This window comes from Erpetoichthys calabaricus (assembly GCF_900747795.2).
Source record: "Erpetoichthys calabaricus chromosome 1 unlocalized genomic scaffold, fErpCal1.3 SUPER_1_unloc_9, whole genome shotgun sequence".
Classification (NCBI taxonomy): domain Eukaryota; kingdom Metazoa; phylum Chordata; class Cladistia; order Polypteriformes; family Polypteridae; genus Erpetoichthys; species Erpetoichthys calabaricus.
Genome location: NW_026261600.1, coordinates 93191 through 117287, shown reverse-complemented (window position 1 = coordinate 117287; position 24097 = coordinate 93191). Strand labels below are relative to the sequence as shown.

Genomic DNA, 24097 nt, shown 5'->3' with positions numbered 1-24097 from the left:
AAAGAATAGAAATGAAGTTTTCATAGCGGGTAGGGACGGCCGTAGTGGAGAACCTTTTTTTTTTTTTTGTCTATTATTTGTCTTTTTCAGTTATATTTCTTTTTGTCTGACTGCTGTAAGCAGGATGAGTTCATTCAAGTATGCAGCCCCTCAAGGTCACTCCGGACTTGAAGTACAGTAATCCCTCCTCCATCGCGGGGGTTGCGTTCCAGAGCCACCCGCGAAATAAGAAAATCCGCGAAGTAGAAACCATATGTTTATATGGTTATTTTTATATTGTCATGCTTGGGTCACAGATTTGCGCAGAAACACAGGAGGTTGTAGAGAGACAGGAACGTTATTCAAACACTGCAAACAAACATTTGTCTCTTTTTCAAAAGTTTAAACTGTGCTCCATGACAAGACAGAGATGACAGTTCAGTCTCACAATTAAAAGAATGCAAATATATCTTCCTCTTCAAAGGAGCAAACAAATCAATAGTGCTGTTTGGCTTTTAAGTATGCGAAGCACCACGGCACAAAGCTGTTGAAGGCGGCAGCTCACACCCCTTCCGTCAGGAGCAGAGAGATAGAGAGAGACAGATAAAAAAATCAATACGTGCCCTTTGAGCTTTTAAGTATGCGAAGCACCGTGCAGCATACTTAAAAGCTGCACACAGAAGGTAGCAACGTGAAGATAATCTTTCAGCATTTTTAGACGAGCGTCCGTATCTTCTAGGTGTGCGAACAGCCCCCCTGCTCACACCCCCTACGTCAGGATCACAGATAGTCAGCGCAAGAGAGAGAGAAAGAAAAGTAAGCTGGGTAGCTTCTCAGCCATCTGCCAATAGCGTCCCTTGTATGAAATCAACTGGGCAAACCAACTGAGGAAGCATGTACCAGAAATTAAAAGACCCATTGTCCTCAGAAACCCGCGAAGCAGCGAAAAATCCGCGATATATATTTAAATATGCTTACATATAAAATCCGCGATGGAGTGAAGCCGCGAAAGGCGAAGCGCGATATAGCGAGGGATTACTGTATCAGGTATCTCTCTGTGCAACTTAATACAGGATGTCCATATATGGCCTTATTTATATTAGATGAACACGTCATCAGCTGTATGCTAAACATGCCTCGATATATTCATACACTCCCGTTGTGAGGGACCGCTAGACGTTACTGGGCTGATCGAACCCCAGCTGGACTAACTCTTCAGATAGAAAGAGCAGCAGCCACACCAGAGAGTGGTGTGAACACCAATACGGACTCTGGAGAAAAGATAATAGAAATACTGAAATCAAATCAAATAGCCTTTTATGGTCAATTCACTATATGTGCAGAACACAAAGGAGAATCAAAATACGGTTTCTCTCTCAACTTCGTAGTACAAAAAAATATAAAAAAGTATAGAAGTATAACATAAGATAAATAACATTAGAACTTGTAAAGTAGACTTGTGTACAATGTGCAATAGTCATTAGTGCAAAAGCCACTTACAGTAAATTAATAAGCAGCGTTGCCTAAATGAGTCTGCCAATTTTAGTCAAATGCATTCTGTGTAACCAACTAGCAGAGCAATTCCAATTTTCTTTCCACACCTGACTAAATTATTTCAGATTTTTCTTTTTGTTATTTACAGTCTCTTTGGACTTTGCCTTTTTAGCATGACTTTTCATGTGTTTTCTGTATGAATGTTTTTCCACACTTAGAGCAACAGTATGGCTTTTCTCCTGTGTGAGTTCTTACGTGTCACTGAAGATTGCAGGATTGTATGAATCGCTTGCCACATTCAGAGCAACAATATGGCCATAATCCAGATTGAATTCTGTTGTGTCTATGAAGGCTGCTGCTTTCGGTGAATAGCTTGTCACAATCAGGAAACGAGTATGGCCTCTATCAAATGTGTGTTCTTATATGTCTATTATGACTGCCTCTTTGGGAGAATTTCTTGCCACATTCAGAACAGGCTTAACGATGGTCTTTACTGTGGACTTCTGCATGACGCAGAAGATTGCTTGTGTTGGAAAATCTTTTGCCACATTCAGGACAGCAATAGGGCTTCTCACCAGTGTGACCTCTTAAATGCCTCAAATGATTACTGCTACTTGAAAATCGTTTGCCACATTCAAAACAGGAAAATGGCTGTTCTCCTGTGTGCAATCTCATGTGTTGCTGAAGATGGCCTGTTTGTGAGAACCGTTTGCCACATTCAGAACAGGAAAATGGCTGTTCTCCTGTGTGCACTCTCATGTGTGTCTGAAGATGGCTTGTTTTTGAGAACTGTTTGCCACATTCAGAACAACAATATGGTTTCTCTCCAGTGTGAATTCTTTTGTGTTTGCAAAGACTGCTCCTGTTAAAGAAATGTCCAGCATGTGGTAAACAATGACATAAACCCTGTCCTCCATGACCAATCATGTGTGTCTGAAGGTGGCTCACTTGTGAGAATTGTTTGCCACGTTTAGACAAATGTGGTTTCTCTACAATGGGAATTGTTGTATGGCTGCGTTTTGAAAAGTTCTTAACACATTCAGAACGTTGGTATGGCTCCATCCCTGTATTATCTTCTCTGCATTTCTTAGGCATGTGACTATCTGAGAATTGTCTCTCACCTTCAGGACAGTGATACAGTTTCTTACTCCCATGAATCCCTCCATTATCTTTAGAATTCAATTTGTATTTAAATGTTCCCACACACTGTTGGCGGATTGGATTTAGACTGTACACTCCTTGACATTTGATGGCATCGATCCTTGTTAGCTTCACAATGGGCTGAAATCTAGGGTGCTGAGAGGCCGTTACCAAGTTCTTTGTTGCAAATGCCAGTTTCTTCCTATTCTTATCAGGTTGTTTAATTTGTGGACGACTCTGAAGAAAGGACAAGTTGTCATTCTCTTGAAAATCTACAGAAATAAAAATGAGTTAAAGTTTTAAATGACCAATATTTAAAATAAAATAGCACTACAAGAGAATATTCAGTGTTTAACAGTATATGCCTTTTGCAACCCACTTTACAAAAGCATGCTAATGGAGTTAACACTTCAACAATCCCAACATTTGCAGACTGAATTAACAAACACATGAAGCCATATTAGGATACAGTTACCATGGACCAGGAACAAGCTATGAGCAACTATCATTAATGGCTTGGTGATGACTTGAAAAAGAAAGAGCAACTGGGGCAGCAAGGGTGGCCAACATGACTTGCAGACCTTTTACAGAAGACCCCATATAGAAATGTCAAGGATGATAAAGCCAGTACATCTACATGCACAGTGACATGGACATTGCCAAGGACTCATTACATCAGTTATGGTCCCTATGACCACTCCACCTTGTTTGCATAACTGTGCTAATTGAGGAGCTAATTTACTGGAATAAGTGTGAACTCCCGCAGTGGGCGATCAAAATTATTAGACAGTAAGCCACATAGTATATTTACATACTCTTCTTTCGGCTGCTCCCGTTAGGGGTTGCCACAGCGGATCATCTTCATCCATATCTTTCTGTCCTGTGCATCTTGTTCTGTTACACCCATCACCTGCATGTCCTCTCTCACCACATCCATAAACCTTCTCTTGGGCCTTCCTCTTTTCCTCCTCCCTGGCAGCTCTATCCTTAGCATCCTTCTCCCAATATACCCAGCATCTCTCCTCTGCATATGTCCAAACCAACGCAATCTCGCCTCTCTGACTTTGTCTCCCAACCGTCCAACTTGATCTGACCCTGTAATGTCCTCATTTCTAGTCCTGTCCATCCTTGTCAAACCCAGTGCAAATCTTAGCATCTTTAACTCTGCCACCTCCAGCTCTGTCTCCTGCTTTCTGGTCGGTGCCACCATCTCCAACCCATATAACATAGCTGGTCTCACTACCGTCCTGTAGACCTTCCCTTTCACTCTTGCTGATACCCGTCTGTCACAAATTACTCCTGACACTCTTCTCCACCCATTCCACCCTGCCTGCACTTTCTTCTTCACCTCTCATCCACAATCCCCGTTACTCTGTACTGTTGATCCAAAGTACTTAAACTCATCCACCTTCGCCAACTCTACTCCCCTCATCCTCACCATTACAATGACCTCCCTTTCATTCACACACGTATTGTTTTTTTCCTACTGACCTTCATTCCTCTCCTCTCTAGAGCATATCTCCACCTCTCCAAGGTCTCCTCAACCTGCTCCTTACTATCGTTACAGATCACAATGTCATCAGCAAACATCATAGTCCACAGGAACTCCTGTCTAATCTGGTCTGTCAACCTGTCCATCACCACTGCAAATAAGAAAGGGCTCAGAGCTGATCCTTGATGTAATCCCACCTCCATGTTGAATGCATCCGTCGCTCCTACCGCAGACCTCAGAAAGCAGGAGACAGACCTGGAGGTGGCAGAGTTAAAGATGCTAAGATTTGCATTGGGGGTGACGAGGATGGACAGAATTAGAAATGAGGACATTAGAAGGTCAGCTCAAGTTGGACGGTTGAGAGACAAATTCAGAGAGGCGACATTGCGTTGGTTTGGACCTGTTCAGAGTTGAGATGCTGGGTATATTGGGAGAAGGATGCTAAGGACAGAGCTGCCAGGTAACAGAAAAAGAGGAAGGCCCAAGAGAAGGTTTATGGATGTGGTGAGAGAGGACATGCAGGTGATGGGTGTAACAGAACAAGAAACAGAGGACAGATAGATATGGAAAAAGATGATCCGCTGTGGCAACCCCTAATGGAAGCAGCTGAAAGAAGAAGAAGCTGTGCACAAAATCCCATGGTTCATCAGAGACATTAGATCTTTAGTGAAGTTATAACTGTGAGTTTTACAGTTATTTGATTAATAAAGAAAGGCTCAGGCATGTATTTTTCTTTTGTATAAATTGCGTAGAAATAAGACTGATATTTATCCAGCTCGAGGTCAGGAACAAGAAGTAGAAAAAGATTTATACACACACTGGGAGGCCAGAAATATTAAAGTACCCTTTACTCCTTTTACTTTGCCCAGTCAAAATTCTAGAGTTTTTCTGGAAAAGAGAGACTGATTAAGCCTCATGAAATGCAGAAGGACCTGCCATTATATATCAGACATCAAATGCTAGGACTTCAAAATATTTGCTTCACGTCCAGTCCTACTCTGAAGACCACAATCTAGCACAGTTACTAATTGTTCCATATTTTAACTCTGCTACACTAAATAATTTCCCACATCACGGACACACCAAGCTATGGAGTATGTAGCTGTAGGAAGGCAGAGAATTTCTTCCATTTGAAATCAACTATCCCATCCTCTTGTTATTACAAAGAAGGATGGCACCTCTTGCACATTTAAATTCAAGAGTCAACAAGTTGTTCTTTATGTTGCTATACAAACCAGACAGGTTCCCCAGTTAATGTCAGAGATTCAAGCCTCCCTAACTTAAAATTATTGATGGTAAATTTCTGCCTTCTTGTTTATCATCCATAACCTAACCTTTTTTAAAATCACATTTCTGCTATCTTAACACAGTCCTTTGTCATAAATTGGGTATTTCATCTTGCTAAACACAAAAAAAAGGCCATTTTGATGCAGGTTATCAATAGAACAGAGTTTGAAGTGGGGTATGTTTATTTGTTTAAAATGCTATATACTTGCCCCTTTCCTATAACAAAAACGAGGTAGGGTTTGATGTTCAGCAAAAAAGAAGCATTTGAAGAACTATTCAGAATATTTTCTTATGCATTATGATATTGGAAGACCTCTCACATTTAATGACTCATTTGTACTGATTGCTGATTGGAGGCAGGCATATACAGTGCAATTTTATGGGCTCAAGGAAGATTGGAGGTCTTCAGAACAAGACACACCCAACTGGATGCAGTTTTACACTGTGAAGAAGGAGATTTCACTGTATCTCTGTTTTCCCAGCATGTCGACATTAGCTAACTTCATTTTTGGCTTTTGCAGATTAGGCCAGTGAACTACATTGCCAGTGAATTTGGAATTTCGCCATCAACACTGTCAACTTTCTTGAAAGACAGAGCAAAAAAAGAAAAATCTCGGGTTGCCAATGTATGTGAACTGCTGCATTTGAAGATGTCGAAAAAGCTGTTTTTATGTGGTTCAGTGATGCCCGTTCAAGAAACATTCCTATTAATGCGGCACTCATGCAAGAAAATGTGAGGTTTGTAAACTCTCTTGGGCCCTCCTTCAACTAGACAGCACGCCGAAGAGAGTCCTGAAGTCCAAACTCCGTGTCTATGGAAGACTGTTTATCTGTTGCCGGGGCAACAGTCGGCTCAAAGCTGTGCTGCATCTCTCCGCCAAAGCAAACAGAAAAGATATCAATGGGTGATATGCAAGGAACATTGTAAATGCAGGTAACAGGATTACTTGATCACTGATCTGGCCATGACCCTGCATGACTGCTGTGTCTGATTATAGGAGTATACTGAGACTCAGCCTCGTATTTTGGGGTGTAAGACAGGGACTTACAGTGCGACCCTGATCTTTTAGGATTTGCTTCTGTGTCACTTCACTGCAGCGCTATGAGCCAGTTGTTTCCCTGCCCCGGCAACGGACAAACAATCCTCCACAGACACTGCAATCGCACTTCGGGACGCACCTCAGTGTGTCGTTCCCGTTGGGTGGGGAGGGTGTCAAGAGTTCAGAAACCTCACAATATAAAGAAGGATGATTCGGCTCCTGATTGATAATTGTGTTGCCCACAACATGCTTCCACATTTAGATAATGTTCGTGTTGAATTCCTCCCACCCAACTACACAGCAGTGCTTCAGCCATTGAATTTGGGCATCATTTGCACCCTGAAAGTGTTTTATCGCAAGGAAATGCTAAGAAAAATTATCGTCAGCATAACTTTTAGGTAGGATTTGATTAAAATTAACGCAAAAGAAGCTATGGAAATGATTGCAAATGCCTGGACGCAAGTTAAAGAAAGCACTACAGTAACAAATACAGAATCTCATTATAACAAAATTTTTTTTACAACGAAATATTTTTTAGGTCCCTAGGAGTTCGTTGTAACGGAATTTTACCTGTTTATTCTTACCATTGATTGATAATATAATGACAGAGGTTGAGTCTGCCCAAAATACCTTCTTTCAGGCTGTGTGTGTGTGTGTGTGTGTGTTCCTCCTAGCATTTAATAGCAAATATTAGAACTGTGTCATCTGACCACAGAGTTTAAAGATACTTCAGCTAAATTTTTGTTGGAAAAGTATGCATGAAGATGTTTGGGATTATACAAGCTACATGTTGGACTGTTCCAGTACCATTACGTTCATGGGAGCAGTAAACCATGGACTTTATTACTCATATGCCTTCCTCCAAGGGTTTTAATACAATTTTTGTGGAGGCAGATTGAGTTTTGAAATGTGTGCATCTTATTCCCTTCTGCAAAACACCTGGCAGGTGTCTTTCTATAGGGTGGTCCAGATCTAATTATACAATTAGTTTATTACATAGAAAATCACCCGAAAAATTCCAGACCATCGAGAAGTATGCGAACTGACAACATGAAGAATCGTCTTTATGGTGAACTGGAATCGTCCCTGCGTAAATCAAAGTCATCCAGATGATCTGGATCTGCATAATTAGATCTGGACCACCCTGTAGAAAAGACTGATAGTATCTATGGTTTTCTGTATCAAGATGTATCAAACCGTGGTCTTCCATTTATTTCTCGCTTCTACAAACTATTCTGTCAGAGATTTGGTTGTTCTATAAAACATAAAATGTTTGGTTATCAGCCAGAAGCTAATGGGCAAATGTAAAGAATTAACAGAGGCCTACAGAAACACTTGTGCTGTTTGATTGGTCCTAATCAAGATGACTGGGTTGATTTTCTACCCATTGCCGACTCTGCTAGGAATGTACCAGTTCACTCTGCTCCAAAAATGTCACCATTTGAGTGCCTGTTTGGTTGTCATTCTAGATTCCTTGAGTCACCTTCCTCTCCACTTTTCCATCTGTTTTTAAATAATTACATATGTAACAGTTTTGTGAAAAGTTGAATTTGGCTCAAAAACATTTTGAAAAGCTCTTGGCCAAATGATTTTCTGATTGCAAATGTAAGGCTACTCCCATCGTTAAAGTTGGGCAAAAGGTACGGCTAGAGACCCAAGACATCAGTCTACATAGTGACCCTTTTTAAACTGATACAGCACCAGAATAGTATTTATTTTGAGAAGATCATGCTTTTAATTCTGACTTTTTCCTTCACTCCATATAGTTTTTTGATGAACTCAGCCATGGTTTTTGGTGGATGGACTGTTCGTCTAAATCAATTGTTTTGAATTTTCGCAGTTTGCCTTAGCTATTTAAAAAAAAAGTAATAATTCCTAACACTAAACGCCTTTACTGGGTGGCATAAAGTCATGTAGGCTGTACTAACTGAACTGTCTTCCTATAGTTAAAGTTTGTTTTTGCATTATTTGTCGAGTTCTGATATCACCTACATCCTATTCTGAGTTTAGGCCATGTTTTGTACTATAACACCCCCCCCCCCCCCCCCCCCCCCCCCCCCACCCCAATCACTGTATTTTTGTAATTTTGATAAGTCATTTTCTTTACCCTTCCGTCAATCACATAATTTGTGGACATTTTGTGGCTGATGACGTGGCTGAGCTCCATCACGTGATGTCATCTTGCCTCCTTATTTAAGATGGTGGCATGCTATCCTCACTCTCCTAGCTTTGTCATAATTGGCCGTGTTCTTCATATTTGATTTTCATTGACAGATACTGTTCTGTTCCATTTATGTTAATCAGTTTGAAACGGCTTTGTTTTCCTGTCTGTTTTAACTCATTATGTGATTAATCATTTGTAAAATGTTTCATTAGATCATAACTGTGAATTTATTAGAGCCACCACTCAGTGAACAGGACTACAAAATACAATTACCTGAACTGAATCAACATTTTTTTCTAATACTCTAAAATGGATGAGAATTTCAAAAAGATTTCAAGTACTGTACCAACTTGTATTTTCAAAAACTTCAAAAATAAAAAAGCCACCACATCACAAAGATCAGCCCCTTTTCATACGGGGCAACTGAATTAACAGTAACCAGGAAATGGCTAAAAACATCAAAATCCTTTAAAACTAATTTCATAGAATGTTTTACATGTTTTAGATGAAATCCTGCTTTAATTAACAATTTTGTTTGTTTAACTCAGTAAAGTTCAGTGAACCAATTTTCTTCACATTCACAAAGTCTTTGCAATTTCAGAATATATAATGATAAATGTGAACAGCACTGGTTTATCCATTCACAGGTTTTGCACTCCACTGATGCACAGAGATTCTTGCACACAGGCAGACGTGAAACACTTTCATTCAGAGGGGTCTAAATTGTGCAAATTTATTGAACAGTCAAATGGGTGACATGTCTACTCCACAATACTACATGTGGAGAAAGTAAAAAGGTAATACATTATAGTTTGAAAGGGTTTTGTTAAAGAAAGTTAGAAACAAACAGATTTGACTTTTCTTTGACTTCTCTTTAATTTGTCTAAAATCTATTAAAAGGTTTTCTTCATAATAAAGACATTCAGCTAGTGATTATTATTAAAAAGAGATACAACCCAAACCAAGGAAATTGTGAACTGAAAAAACTGCAAGAACAACTCAGCCAGGCCTCCTCATTCCAATCCAAAGGGTTAATTGTTTCTGTTCCTTATAATTTAAAAATGAAACCCATATTTAAAAAAAAAAAAGACTTTGTTTCTAGGCAGAGTGAAAATGCAAGAAAGCACCCTTCAGGTAAATCATAACTGCCTTATTTTATTTTAGCACATACCTTCTCCAGTTTGATTTGGACACAATTTCTTCTCGGGCCTCACTGTGTTAGTCTTTGAGGATTCTGACGGCTTGTGGGCATTACTGTCCTTCAAGTAGCAGCGTCTGCCCAAACTGGAGCCCAATCTGTTTAAGTCTTCATCTGGGCCCATATATTGAGGATTAAAGTCTTTCACCTTCATACGGTTTATAATTTTGCGGGGTCTCTGAATGTTAGTCCTACCCTTTCTTTTGTTCCTCTTTTCAGAGACATCATCTTCACGTTGACATTCTTTCTGTAAACTCTTCTGGCCAGCGGGATACATTTTTGCCATCTTCTATACACAGAAAAAGAACACAAGGTTTAATTAATTCAGAAGTGCAATACAAATGTAACACATTTAAGTTCCATTTTTCTATGTCCTCATCAGTTAAGAAAGAAGCCAAGTCAAGTTATTCACCGAGACCACATGGGCAGAGTAAGTAATCAATCTTCATACCAGGTGACCAGATATGAAACAGTCTCAGGGAGTGTGTCATGGCTTTACGACACACCATTATGACTCGGCACCATCTGTTGATATTAGGGATGTTATGATATTAGGACTTTTGTATGTGATACACTAATATAACACAATTTTACAATGTTGGATACCCTTTGATATGACAGCAAACACAGAAATCCTATCCAAGCCCCCCCCCCCCCATTAAAGCAGTATTGGTATTCATAAATCTCAAAATATAATGCAAGCCTTGAATTGTAATGTGGGTCAGGGATGGAGACCCCCAGTGCAATAGCACAAGGTAGGGTTTACAATCTTGGTGGGAGTTTCAGCACAGAGTTTATAAAGAATGATATATCATGAAGTGTCTGATTTATCTTAGCATGTGCACATTTCTAATCATTCTCGGAGAGTAGTTGAAAAACACTGCTTAAAATCCAGACTAAAAATTAAAATTCACAACATTATTATACTGTTGAATTACTGAATTCCCAGATTATTCAGGATACTTTCATTTAAATAAAAACTCTTTAAGATGTTTTACTAACAACATGGTTTTAAAGTCTAGTTAATCACAGACCCATTCTGTTTGAATTGCAACACTTGCTATTGCAAGATTTAAATTTGCATCATTAGCTGGTTAAAAAAATATTATTAAGGAGCAATATTTAACAGAATAGTCAAATTAAATCAAAAAATCAAATGTCACAAGCTTGTCATTGTAACATGAATGTAAGTTTAATGTCACTGTGCTCTGTACAAGAAATTATTTTATAAATTCATTCACATGTGCAGGCCAAAGTTAGCACACAGGGCTGTCAGCATTTAGAAACCACTAGTCTAGCAGTTTGGAGAATGAAGGGGACAACGGCGAAGGCATTGTATTATTCCTGTATGTTAGAGATGAAACTGAATCCTTTCCATTCCTTGTTTGGAAACCTAGGAAGGGCCTTCATGTCGAGGAACGAGTATAAAAAGGCTTGGACAACAGCCAAACACTTCGAAGCCGATGGACGGAAGATTACGTCATCTGTCCGGAAAATCCTTTCAGCGCAGTGACGAAAATGACAAACTATACACAAAATGTTGTCATGGCTTCCTTTCATCTGTTATGCCGTGTAAATCGTCATTAAAGAAAGCTAATTTATTTCCTCTTATGTGATTTGTACCACCGTATCACTATGGGTGGGATGTCGACTTTTACATTACATCTATATAGTTTCTGGTTACTTAAAATGAACTTAAAAGAACTTATTCCAATTAGGGAGCTATTGATTCTAAAAGCTTCTGTGCCCTGCAGTGTGCTGGCGCCCTGCCCGGGGTTTGTTTCCTGCCTTGCACCCTGTGTTGGCTGGGATTGGCTCCAGCAGACCCCCGTGACCCTGTAGTTAGGATATAGCGGGTTGGATAATGGATGGATGGATGGATGCTTCTAAAAGGAAACAGTCGTGCTTTAATTTTCTAAATCTGCCCCTTCTTTTTACCAGCTTTGAAGCTTCCAGTGTGAAATCAAACTTGTCAGTTCAACATTTATCCTTTATTTCAAACCTCCTGTTAAGCAGCATTTATTTAATTGCTTTAGATGTTTCTTACAAAAGTAATGACACCTTGTTATTGTTAGTGCTTGTGTATAAATCCAGGATTAGAAAATGACCTGTCGTCACACGTATGACTAGGGATCACCTGCAGAGATTTGTTCAGGTGAGACATACACCCCAGGATGAGAGGGAGTGCTACAGCTAACTATCTCCTCTTCTTTATCTACACCACACGTGTCGAACTCCGGTCCTTGAGGACCGCAGTGGCTGCATGTTTTCATTCTAACCATCTTCTTCATTAGTGAGCCGTTTTTACTGCTAATTAACTTCTTCTGCTTTAGTTTTAATTAACTTGACTCAGGCCCCTTAATTGTCTCTTTTTCTTTAATTAGTAGCCAAACAATAATGAGACCTCAAACAAGCCACCATATGACAGAAAAAACAGAAAAATCAACAGATTTGGAAATGTCTTCTGTGGCAGAATGAGAGCAGCAACAAGCCATTGAATTAAATAACGGGCTTAATTAACAGCAAGAATCAGCTTCTCATTAAGAGACTGGTTGGAGTTTGAAATCCCAGTTTAGCTGGTCATCTGTTGGCTCGTTTCATGTCTCATTTCTGTATGGCTGCCATTTAATGAAGAAACAAATCAATTCAGAGGACTGAATCCTTAAAAACAGGGCTACTGAAATGAAGGGAAAAGGAGTTAATTAGCAGTGAAAACTACTCACTGATTAGGAAAAGGGTTTAGAATGAAAACCTGTAGCCACTGCGGCCCTCCAGGCCTGGAGTTCGACACCCCTGATCTACACTCTCAGCTCTTATCTGGTTAGAAGAAGAAGAAGGCCATCTTGCACAGTTGTGTGTCAACAGTATTCACTACTTTGATTGACCATTCAATAATGTTAGGGTACTGGAATTTTGTTAATAGTTAATGTTAAGGAAGGTTTATACAAGTTGAGCCTCAGGATTATGTTAATAAACAGGGGCATATGAAGGAGGAACTTAAAATCGCTGGTCAACTTGTCTAATGTGAAACTGCACCAAGCTTACAAAATCCAAAACCATTATTTAAATCACAGCCTTCATTTAAATAATCTTAGCAAGATGGAGGCAGTTGGCGGTGTGTCCCTGTAAAGATGGCCGCCTAATGTGAGACACCCAATGTCTGACTTCAACTAGTCTGCGACTCGCTAAGATAAATTTAAACAGGTTTGATTTTGTTTTTAGTCTTAGGGGCAGACTGTGTGTGCAGGAGAGCAGACAACCAGTGAATGTTTCCCTGAAGTAGAAGGCATAGAGTTAAGTGAAGAGGAATAAGAAACTGCAGGTTTTGAACCTAACAAAAATAAGAGATGCTCCTCCTTCTGTCGTTTCATGTTTCAGATAGCAAAACAAAAGGGGAAAAAATAAAATAAATGGTGAAGATTGCTGCTGAAGAGCTACAGCTGTTAACCCTTTGTACACCACAGACGTCATCAGCAGCATGCTATTGGCTGTTAGAAACAGGGCTGAGCACGACTCTGCTGAATGGTCGTTTAAATTAATGTGGTCAGGTGATGAGATCAGCGACTGTGGTTGGCAAATCTGACATGCTCCAGGACAAAAACATTCTTCAAAACAACTTTGTCATTACCAACAACTTTGAAACAAGTTTCAAGTTTATCAGCTTCATCTTGTTTAAGTACACTCTGCACACATCACAAATATTTTAGTACTTAACACATTAATAAACTCCAATTAAACAGCAGCACCTCCTAGTATTGTGAGATTGTCACGGTGGAGGCCTTGTGTGCCTCAGTCTCTCTTAATGCTCCATTTGTGCTTCTGAAGGACCAGTTTGCTATGTGTAACCCAAAAAGGGGGTTGGACCAGAGTAAAAGTGGCTTATTATTGACCTTCATGAATATTCAAATTAAATGAAAGTGGGTCTTGTGCAGAAGAGGAATGCCAGTCCTGACAGTTCACCTAAGAGTGGCACAAAGAGGTGACCCACACAGCCCACCTCACCACCGTGGTCCAGTGCAAAACAAAAAGTTATTTGGGTATAGGAAGAAAACCAGAGTACCTGTACAGGGCAGGAGCCAGCTATAGACCATCATTGGGTCCACTCACATTCAAGTCCACAACCACACCAAGACAAGTTAGATTTGCCAGGCCACTAAACCTGAGAATCTTTACAGAAGTGAAGAAAATAAGAATAAAAGAGCAGACATTGAAACTGCATAGAGACTTAAAAAACAGACTGAGAATCAAATTCTTTCTGACAGAACTGTAAGGCAGGAACACAAAGTTGCCCGAGGGACTCCTTACCGCTCTTTCAATGTCCGGACGATCATCAACCCCGCAACTGTCAGAACTGAGCGCCGCGGAGTGACAAGAGAAACAAAGGCAGAAATCAAAGCGTCTTACGTGTGGAATGGCCGTCTGCTCGATGCCGGCGATTTGCGAAGGAAACGACAAAAGAACACTCGGAGGGGAATGAACAGGCGCCAGCGGTGTGACTGGGTGCTACGAACTAAAATTTGGGATTCAGCCACGTGAAGTGAACTGCTGATACGAATGAACAGCAATGGCACGCGGGTGGCAACAGGAGAATTCACTCGAGCAAAGTTAAGCGGAGGGCTAAAGAACACAAACTCGCCGCGCGCGGTGATTCTAATGGAGCGAATGAAAACTCACACGTCCATAAAGCGCATCTCCAAAGTACTTACTGTCTGCCTCTTGCCGATGAGATTCTTTCTGAACTCGATCACACCTCTAACTATCAACAACAGCCTTGAGACGGTGGCAGTGTGGCTTCAGGAGCCGTCGCATTGAATGACGTCATCATGTCTCCGATTTCGGGTCACGTGCCAGTTGAGCGAGAATACGCTGTAGCAGGAGAGAGGCTGGGTGGCTCAGTGTCCTGCTGCCTTATAGGAGCCTATTAAACCAATAAAGTCATCGGAGAAGCAGCGTTTGTCTGGGGCTGCCACTGGGCCGTTTGTTTTTTGTGATCATGAACTGAGTTTTTTTTTTTAAATTACAGTAAGATTTCCTGTAAATAGTTCTTGTAAAATTTAGTTATTCATGTCTTTTTTGTTTTTCAATGCAGCAATGATTTTATATATATATATATATATATATATTATAATATATATATATTATATAATATATATATATATATTTCATAATAAGGAACTTCCATCCCTCCAGGATAAGTGTAGGTCCCTCCTCTCTTTCTTTTCTGTATCTTTGCTATCTGCAAAGACATTCTTATTAATTGCATACTCTGAAAGAAATGCTCGCCGCCTCTTCTCTACCTTTAAGTCTCTCTTAAGTCCTCCTGCTGCTCCAAGACCTTTGTCATTCTCTCCTGATGATTTTGCTTCTTTCTTCTCTTTCAAAATCACCAAAAGACCACAACGACATCTTCTGAGTCTCCTCTGTGTCATTCTCCTATATCATCCTTCAATACTGTACATGACTCAGACATTTTAGACCCCGGTGATCTGGACCCCATTCCTTCACCTCTTTCTACAGTCCATCTCTCCTTCTTTGATCCCCTTTATCTTTTCTCTTTTCAACGCCTCACTGACCCCCGGTATCTTCTCTACTAATTTCAAGATGTCTTGTTGAACCCTTATGCTCAAAAACCCTCTCATCTCATCTGCCCTTGAGAATTACCATCCTGTGTCCATTCTGCCATTTCTGTCCAAAACCCTAGAACTCATAGTTCATAAACACCTCTCTTCATTTCTCTCTGACTATAATCAACTAAATCTACTTCAGTGTGGATTCTCCAAGGGTCCCTCTACTGAGACTCCACTGCTTTCAGTCACAAATGCTCTTAGATCTGCTCGAGCTCCTTCTCCCTCCTCTGTCCTCATCCTCCTTGCCCGTTCATCAGCCTTTGTTATGGTTCACCACTCCCTGCTTATCTCTTCTCCTAATTAAATTGGAATAAGCGGCTCTGCTTTGAACAGGTTCAAGTCCTCCCTCTTGGACCGATCCTTTTGTGTCTCCTGGTCCAACTCCTTGTCTTCTTGACAGAACATTTCTGCAGATGTGCTTCAAGGACTGGTGTTGGGTTCACTTTTCTTTTCCTTGTACATTTGTTCCTTTGTCAATGTTACTTCATCTCACCATCTTCTCCTACCACCTCAGTGGTGGTGACTCACAGATCTCCTCTCATTTCTCTCTTACAGTCCACTGCTTTCAGCCGAGATCTTCAGTTGCCTCCCTGCCATCTCAATCTGAATGAATGATCAGCACCTTAAAGTGAGGATCTGATCAAAGACTTTGTAATCAGAAAAAAGTAAGAGAACACTTTTCAAATATACTGTAAATAAAGTGGAAGCATACAAATAAAACATTATTTTCATCTGACTGTAAATTTTCTTTCATTTTGAAAAATAACATTTTATTTTACAGTTTATTATTGTTTATATTTTGAATTAGATATTTATGGGGCCACCAAAATCTATTAAGGGCTTGAATCCAGCAACATCCCTGTATTATTTTTTAATCCTTTTTATGTGTAAATTTTCTTTGTTGTGTAATAAAAATTAGGAAAGTAACCTGCTTAATAAAGCCCTGAAGACACAGCCTATGATGAATCTCAGCAGAACAACAAAGTATTTCCATAATATTCTCATTATGGTCAACTAATGTGGAACTGAACTGACAATACAGCTCTGTGAGTGGTGGATCGGTACGCTCAGTTCAGATCGGGCCGTGTCATAAAGTGGAGTTTATTTTATTTTCTTCATTAAGCACATGTGCAGTGTGTCACATCAGCTCAGATATGATATCACACACTCCATAAATTATTAACACTTGTGTAAAACAGATTGGTCAGCACTGTAAACTGTGCAATGAAGTAGACTTTCAATACGCATGTGTGCAGATCAGGCAGGCAGCACAGATCAGGTAGTGACAATGGGTCCAGCTGAAGGGGTCTGCGATTGAGTAGGTCACTGGACAGCCAAATGGATCGCAGTGTTTTGTCAACTGGTTTACTGGACTTGAGTCAGATAAATCCTCCCTCAACCCTGACCTTCACCATAATGTAACCGGGTGTCATCACTGATGTATAATATAAAGTAACACCCTCCTCAATGGAGTGGAGCTCTGGAGGTCCGCACTAAGAGTCTGTTGAAAAAGTTGAATGTAAGATTAGGATAAGAAGGGCCGGCATCAAGAAATGCATTCAGTGTTTTATCGATTCATCCTGCTTTATCAAACTGTACTACTGTAACACAAACTGACAGATCTGTGGTCTCCTACCACACACAGAGTCAGCAACTTTAACAGTTAAAGAAATCCAAAATAAGAAAGAAACTAATTGTGTGCGATGAAGAGACTTGTATTATGATTATTATTTTATTTTTTTGTACACGCCTCATAGCTGTATTTGTAATAATTTTGAAAACCCCATAACAAAACACAACTAGAAAGCATAAAGGTGCATGCATGTAGTAAATCAATTATTTGAAGGATCATATGAATAACAGCAAGTAATCACAGATTTAAAAACATGTTGCCAATCGAGAAACCACTGAATATCTGGATGTCAAGTCACAAACACCAGGCAAACGGTTCAAAGACTCCTTCAAGCACTTCATAAAAATGAACAAAAACTCCAGACAAATGTCGCACATCACTGTTATAAACTCAGGCAGTGTGATTCTATCGACACGTTATCAAACGTGGAGTAACTGTGTTGTGAGCATGTGCAGTAATCCTAAACTTTTAAATTTTGCCCAGAGGGGACTGGGCGGTCTCGTGGCCTGGAACCCCTACATATTTTATTTTATTCTCCAGCCTTCTGGAGTTTTTTTTTGTTTTTTCTGTCCACCCTGGCCATCGGACCTTACTCCTTTCTATGTTAACGAATGTTGTCTTATTTTAATTTCTTATTTGTCTTTTATTTTTCTTTTCTTCATTATGTAAAGCACTTTGAGCTACTTTTTGTATGAAAATGTGCTATATAAATAAATGTTGTTGTTGTTGTAAACAGCACGGCTCGACAGATAGCACGTTACAATAAAGCACTGGTCATAACAAATCACAGTAAAACTTCCATTGGAGAAGTCTAGTCAAACATAATGACCATATATAAAAATGAGAACAGCTACAGAAGAAGATCTGAAAAGGTGAATAAGTGCCATGAACGTCGTCAACACGTGTCTTGCTATAAACAGGTTCAGTTTCCACGTCCAGCTCATGAGAACTTCACAATACTGATGAAGCACTCATGTCGAGCACTAATGGAAAAGAAAATGAAATGAAGGAATGTGATTGTCAACAACCGGCTACTCAAACATTTATGCCACTCCATACAGTTAAAGAGTCCACACAGACAACATGCTGCAGCTTTGGCAGGACATCACACAGCACAGGAACATCAGAACAATCCAGACGAGAACAGGCCATTCAGCTTAACAAAGCTTGTCAGTCCCATCTGGTGAATTCTTCTAAAATAACATCAAGTCGAGTTCTGAAGGTTCCTAAAGTCCTCCTACCCACCACACTACTTGGTCTCTTATTCCATTTCTCTGTGGCTCTCCGTGTGAAGAACAACTTCCTAATGTTTGTCCCACATTGACCCTTAACAAGTTTCCAAGTGTGTCCCCATGTTCTTGATGAACTCATTTTAAAGTCACAGTTTTGATCCACTGGACTAATTCCCTTCATCATTTTAAACACTTCAGTCAGGTCTCCTCTTAATCTTCTTTTGTTTAAACTGTAAAGGCTCTTTCCTCATAACTCATCCCCTCTAGCCCTGAATCAGCCGAGTTGCTCTTCTCTGGACCTTTTCTAGAGCTGCTATGTCCTTTTTGTAGCCTGGAGAAGAAAACTGCACTCCCGGCATATTAAAATGGCAGTCTGCTGGTCACCTGCAGTCCAGAAGCAACCTCTGATTGCCCAGCCAGTGGTCCAACCAGAAACTCAGAGACAAACTGATAAAGACACATTTTGTAAGCGTTCAGAAATTCCTCCATGAATTCCTACAATAGTACAGAACATGAATACAACAGTCTGTGTAGTCCAGCAACATTCAACCCACAATGCAGTGCGTTTTTGTGTAACTCGAGGTGAGGTTAGTAGTCTATGATACTGTGACCACCTGTCCAACTTAAGGTTGATATTCTTTGATTTTGGAAATTCTGTATTTGTAATTTTAAACTATCAAGCACAAAATTATGTAGTACAGGTCACCAGTTTAAGTGGCACAGTGGTAGGTCCGCTGCCGCCATTAAGGAGATCATTGGTTCGTGTCCTGGGACCTCCTTATGTAAAGTTTGTAAAGCAGTTTGAGTTGTAAGTAAAGCACTATGTAAATGTAAAGAATTATTATTATAATTATACTTGACAATTTGTACATTTCAAATTTTAAAACGTTATGTGTTTTCGACAAATAAACAAACATGTAGCGCTAGGACTCACAGCCTCTGTGTTCCTTCACAGTCCTTCAGACTTGATCCGAATGCAATGTATGCGTACCGCCACCTTTATGTTAATAAACCAGTCACCACCCACGTGACTGTCTTTGAACTGGACGCCACAGAGTGACAAAGGAGAAACAAAGGCAGAAATCAAAGCGCTGTACGTGTGGAATGGCCGTCTACTCAAGTTCGGCGATTCGAGAAGGAAACGATTAAAGGAATACAAGGACAGGAATGAATAGGAGCCGGCAGTGAGACTGGGTGCTACAAACTAAAATTTGGGACTCAGCCAAGTGAAGTGAACCGCAGATACCAATGAACAGCAGTGGTAGGCGGGTGGGCACAGGGGGATTCCAGTCACTCAGGTGGTGATTTAAACAAACCTCCTGTGTGTCCCCTCAGAGTGCAGTAGTCGTTGTATTCACGTGTGTTAGTCGTTGTTATTACTTGTCATGGCTTCGTGCACTGTAAGAAGATGCTATATAGTGCCCAACCCGAAACAGATTGGACATGGGAGGCAAGTGTAAAATAAACCAAATACTTTTCATTTTCTTCCCCTGTGGGCGCACGTCTTCCCCGTAACCCACAGGCAATACAAAATCCCAAACACAAGCACACCACTCATGCACCGCACTTTCTCTTCCTCCTTAGTACCACCACTCTTTCCAAGCAACCTTGTCCTCCTCCACCCGACTCTGGCCGCTGAGTGGTGGTCGCTGGCTCCTTTTATAGTTCACCCTGAAGTGCTCCAGGTGCTTGATCACCGAGTTCCGGCTGCACTTCCGGTGTGATGTATATGCTGCCCACATGGGATCAGGAGTCCCAATTACAGCATCCAGGGGGAGGTATTGTAGTGTCCAGGGCTGCGCCCCCTGAATACAGTGTGGCATGGACGCCAGCCGCCTGCCACAGCGCTGAGAGCTTTGAGAGCAGTGATAGTGCTTGGCTAATCTGTTAAATACACTTTGTGATGTGCCTGGGTCATATATGACCAAAATATTTATTTTATTTCAAAAGGGAAACAAATGTTATTGCTAATACTGTGGACTTTTTTTGATTTTATGAACTTTGAAATACACCTGGGTCATTTGTGAGCAAAATGTTTATATGTTTTAATTTCAGAAGTTGAAAAAAAAAAACAAACAGCATTGCTAATACTTCAGATTCTGTTCAGTTGTAGCTTTTAAATTGTTTTTAATGCTCTTTTTGATGTGCCTGTGCCAGATGTGACCAAATTTAAAGAGTAACAATGAATAAACATGACTTGTTTTTCAGCACATTCATTTGTGTTGGTTTAAAATGTGTCTGTTGTTTACTGGCCACTGAAAATGTCTGGCCCAGCTAAATTTCTTGGTTTTAAAATCTGACCCAACTGAATTTGTAATTGAATAACCGTGTTGTGCACAGGACTCCAGATGAGGTCTCACCAGTGTGTTACAAAGTGTGAGCAGAACCTCCTGTGACTTGAACTCCACACATCAAGGCGCTATATAACCTGAAGACCGTCGGGAAGTTGATAGCTTCCTAAATCCTTCTCATAAGGTGGACTTTAAATTTTCGGACCTCCCCAGAATTACACCTTGTGTACAAAGGAGAGTGAAATATCTTATAAAAGACTTACTAATAGGACTGGGCACTCTTAAAATAATAATAATGGCACTTTACTGGGATGTGTGGTTCCTCATAGACCACTGCTTGAACATGAACCATTTCATTCATCTACATATCAAGTGGGTTCTTTAGGCTTTAACACTAGAATTACCAGAGCCTACGAAAAAACTCGTAAATTCGTTGCACCTTAAATTGCGTCTTAAATCCGTTTGCACCTCTCCACCAGAGTCTTTTGTCATCTAAATGTGCTGATAAACACAAGCTACTAGCAGCCAGCTATTCCATCCCCCCACTGACTTAGAATGAACTTCTCCTAGCTCAAGCCTTGCCTTGATTTGATTATCTGGGATTGAACTGGAGTTTTAGAGTGGAAATAATATAGCGTTATTTGGAATACACGCATTTCATGTGTGTTCCGTTTCTATAGTAGTCTGTGCAAACACATTTTTAAAACAGAAACGTTTTTCATATTCTAATAGTAAATGACAAAATGCAGGCATAAACTATATAACGTATGAAGCCTGAAGTCCATATATCAAAGAAACACTTTCACAAAAGGTACAAATATGAGAACACGTGCGCTTTTATTCAAAAATATAACTGCACAAAAAAAAAAAAAGCCGCGTTAGCATGCCACATTGACATTCTTACTACAACCGCCGCGGTGGCGTAATGGTATCATTTCCTGACTGGGAATCAGAGTGTGGTGAGTTTGATCCTCCACTTCGAGAAGTGAACTGCTCTTATTCTTACAATTTTAGAATAACAACATAAATTTGATTTCAGTCTGTAACAGCCGGTGTAACTTATGATACTGGTAAAGGTTAGCTTTTTTTTTTTTTTAATTCACTTTTCATTCTCGCTGTCGCATTCAGAATCAATCCATACAACCCCATCTGACACAGCTGTTTTCAGATAAATAAAAGTGCACTTTTATTCAAGACTATAACCGAAGAATAAAGAAAGCAAGTTACAGTTGGTGGTTGATACGACAGCTGGCGTGGTGCAATGTTAAGAACTGCTGATTTCCAATCCGTGCTATATAAAATCATCACATTCAAATATTGACAGTTCCCACACACCCAAGGTCCGCCATTCCTACATTTACGACATGTGTACTTGTTGCAGTGTACACACTTCTCTGTGCTATGGTTCCTATTACAGCGAATGAGCACCTGACACTGTACTTTCTTCCCTGGGGGAAGCTGAGGTCTTAGAACGGAAGTTTGTTGATGCTGTATCTTCTTTTCTTTTTCCATCGCCTTTTCCTGTAAGAAGCGACGACGAAGATCCTCTGCAAAGTGAGCCATGAACACTCTTCTTTTCTCAGTGGACCCCGTGCATGCCTTATACAGTACGTGTGCATTCATCGCTGCTAGGTCAAGGATGTTGTAGAACACAGCAACCGGCCACCTGTGTGTTCCTGTTCGCAATGAATAACAGCATACAGCAACATGTGGGGACTGGCAGGAACACTCAATAACACTGAATAAAAAGAAAATCAAGTGACGGTGAGATACGAAGAAGGCAGCTTCGCCAGCGTTTGTGTGTCAGAACCCTTTTGGGGGGGGGGGGGGGCATTAGTATGCATCGTGGTACACTGCAGAGCGTCTTTATTTGAAACCAGCTGTGTCAGATGGCGTTGTATGGATTGATTCTGAATGCGACAGCGAGAATGAAAAGTGAATTAAAAAAAAAAAAAAAAAGCTAACCTTTCCCAGTATCATAAGTTACACCGGCTGTTACAGACTGAAATCAAATTTATGTTGTTATTCTACAATTGTAAGAATAAGAGTAGTTCACTTCTCGAAGTGGAGCAGTGCAGGATCGAACTCACCACCCTCTGATTCCCAGTCAGGAACTGATACCATTACGCCACCATGGCGGTTGTAGTAAGAGTATCAATGTGGCATGCTAACGCGGCTTTTTTTTTTTTTTTGTGCAGTTATATTTTTGAATAAAAGCGCACGTGTTCTCTTATTTGTACTTTTTGTGAAAGTGTTTCTTGATATATGGACTTCAGGCTTCATACGTTATATAGTTTATGCCCACATTTTGTCATTTACTATTAGAATATGAAAAACATTTCTGTTTTAAAAATGTGTTTGCACAGACTACTATAGAAACGGAACACACATGAAATGCGTGTATTCCAAATAACGCTATATTATTTCCACTCTAAAACTCCACTTCAATCCCAGATAATCAAATCAAGGCAAGGCATGAGCTAGGAGAAGTTCATTCTAAGTCGGTGGGGGGATGGAATAGCTGGCTGCTAGTAGCTTGTGTTTATCAGCACATTTAGATGACAAAAGACTCTGGCGGAGATGTGCAAACGGATTTAAGACGCGATTTAAGGTGTGACGGATTTACGAGTTTTTTCGTAGGCTCTGGTAATTCTAGTGTTAAAAAGGCCCCTGTGAGGGCAAAACAGAATATCAGACTACCTAGCAGGGCACTGAGATGTCAGGAAAACCTGAAATTAGCCTGTGGTTACTGGATGAAGGGAGAGACCTTTTAAAATCAGGAAGCCATTGGGATTCCACATATCTACTTCATATATTCATAATGTGATACATTATATCACATATATGAATATACTAGGGGGCTCTGCCCCCTGCTCGCTTCGCTCGCCAACCCCTGGTGTTGGGAAATGACAAAGAGCGTGATGTATGAATGAGATATAGAATAGTGTGAAGGTGTAGATGATGCAAATAGAAAGCAAACAATAAAGTGTGTGGCACAGTGTAAAGGGTTATTGGAAAATTTCTTTGTACACGCCGTTTAAGTGTAAAAGGTAATTGCAGGTCAGAACTTGTAAGGTCAATGAAGATGGTCATTGTCATGATCAGAGTCAACTTTGTCAGAGCTTAGAAAGAGTTGTGTCTCTCCAGGAAGTAATGCAATGACTTGGGTATTTATGTTTTCCACATTAATATTTTTTGGATATAATATAGTGCGTTGTGTTAAAAGGGGAATTTGGTCTAATGAGATTGCTGTTCCAAATATCTCTGTAACTAAGTCGTCGCAGATAAAGGCTTGAGGAATTGTACTAATATCTGGGTGAAGTCTATCTGTATTGGTGAGTGTACCATCTCCCAGTTGTAATAACCAATTGTTATGATCTGGATCTGGACATCGCATGTTTTGTACTAACTGTATCTTTTGAAAGCAATGCTAATTGTTTGCATATTTTAAGGTGCACTGAACAATAGCTGAGCGCATGGAATGTGGAACAATAGCTAATCACTGTCTAAAATCTCCTCC

The 24097-nt window shown here is 40.2% G+C and overlaps 2 protein-coding genes and 1 long non-coding RNA gene across 4 annotated transcripts in view; 1 reads left to right on the top strand and 2 right to left on the bottom strand.

The window, feature by feature from the left end:
• LOC127526443 (uncharacterized) overlaps positions 1-24097 on the bottom strand; it is a 364111-nt gene that overhangs the window by 297388 nt on the left and 42626 nt on the right. The window lies entirely within an intron of this gene.
• The window catches only part of LOC127526442 (gastrula zinc finger protein XlCGF7.1-like), a 620518-nt gene that overhangs the window by 557279 nt on the left and 39142 nt on the right, over positions 1-24097 (top strand). The window lies entirely within an intron of this gene.
• LOC114644747 (gastrula zinc finger protein XlCGF8.2DB-like) lies at positions 1793-10052 on the bottom strand. The gene is made up of 2 exons (XM_051921998.1): positions 9768-10052; positions 1793-2885 (listed from the first exon to the last, which is right to left on the bottom strand). The coding sequence occupies exons 1-2, from the start codon at positions 9946-9948 to the stop codon at positions 1951-1953; spliced, it is 1116 nt and encodes a 371-aa protein (XP_051777958.1). The 5' UTR covers positions 9949-10052; the 3' UTR covers positions 1793-1950.

What these genes read in the sequence shown, in the direction of transcription:
- LOC114644747 (XM_051921998.1), bottom strand. Translation starts at nt 9,948, where the DNA reads ATGAAGGTGAAAGACTTTAATCCTCAATATATGGGCCCAGATGAAGAC. An exon ending in TCCAAATCAAACTGGAGAAG is followed by an intron (nt 2,886 to 9,767) that starts GTATGTGCTAAA and finishes TTATTTCTGTAG; the next exon opens with ATTTTCAAGAGAATGACAAC.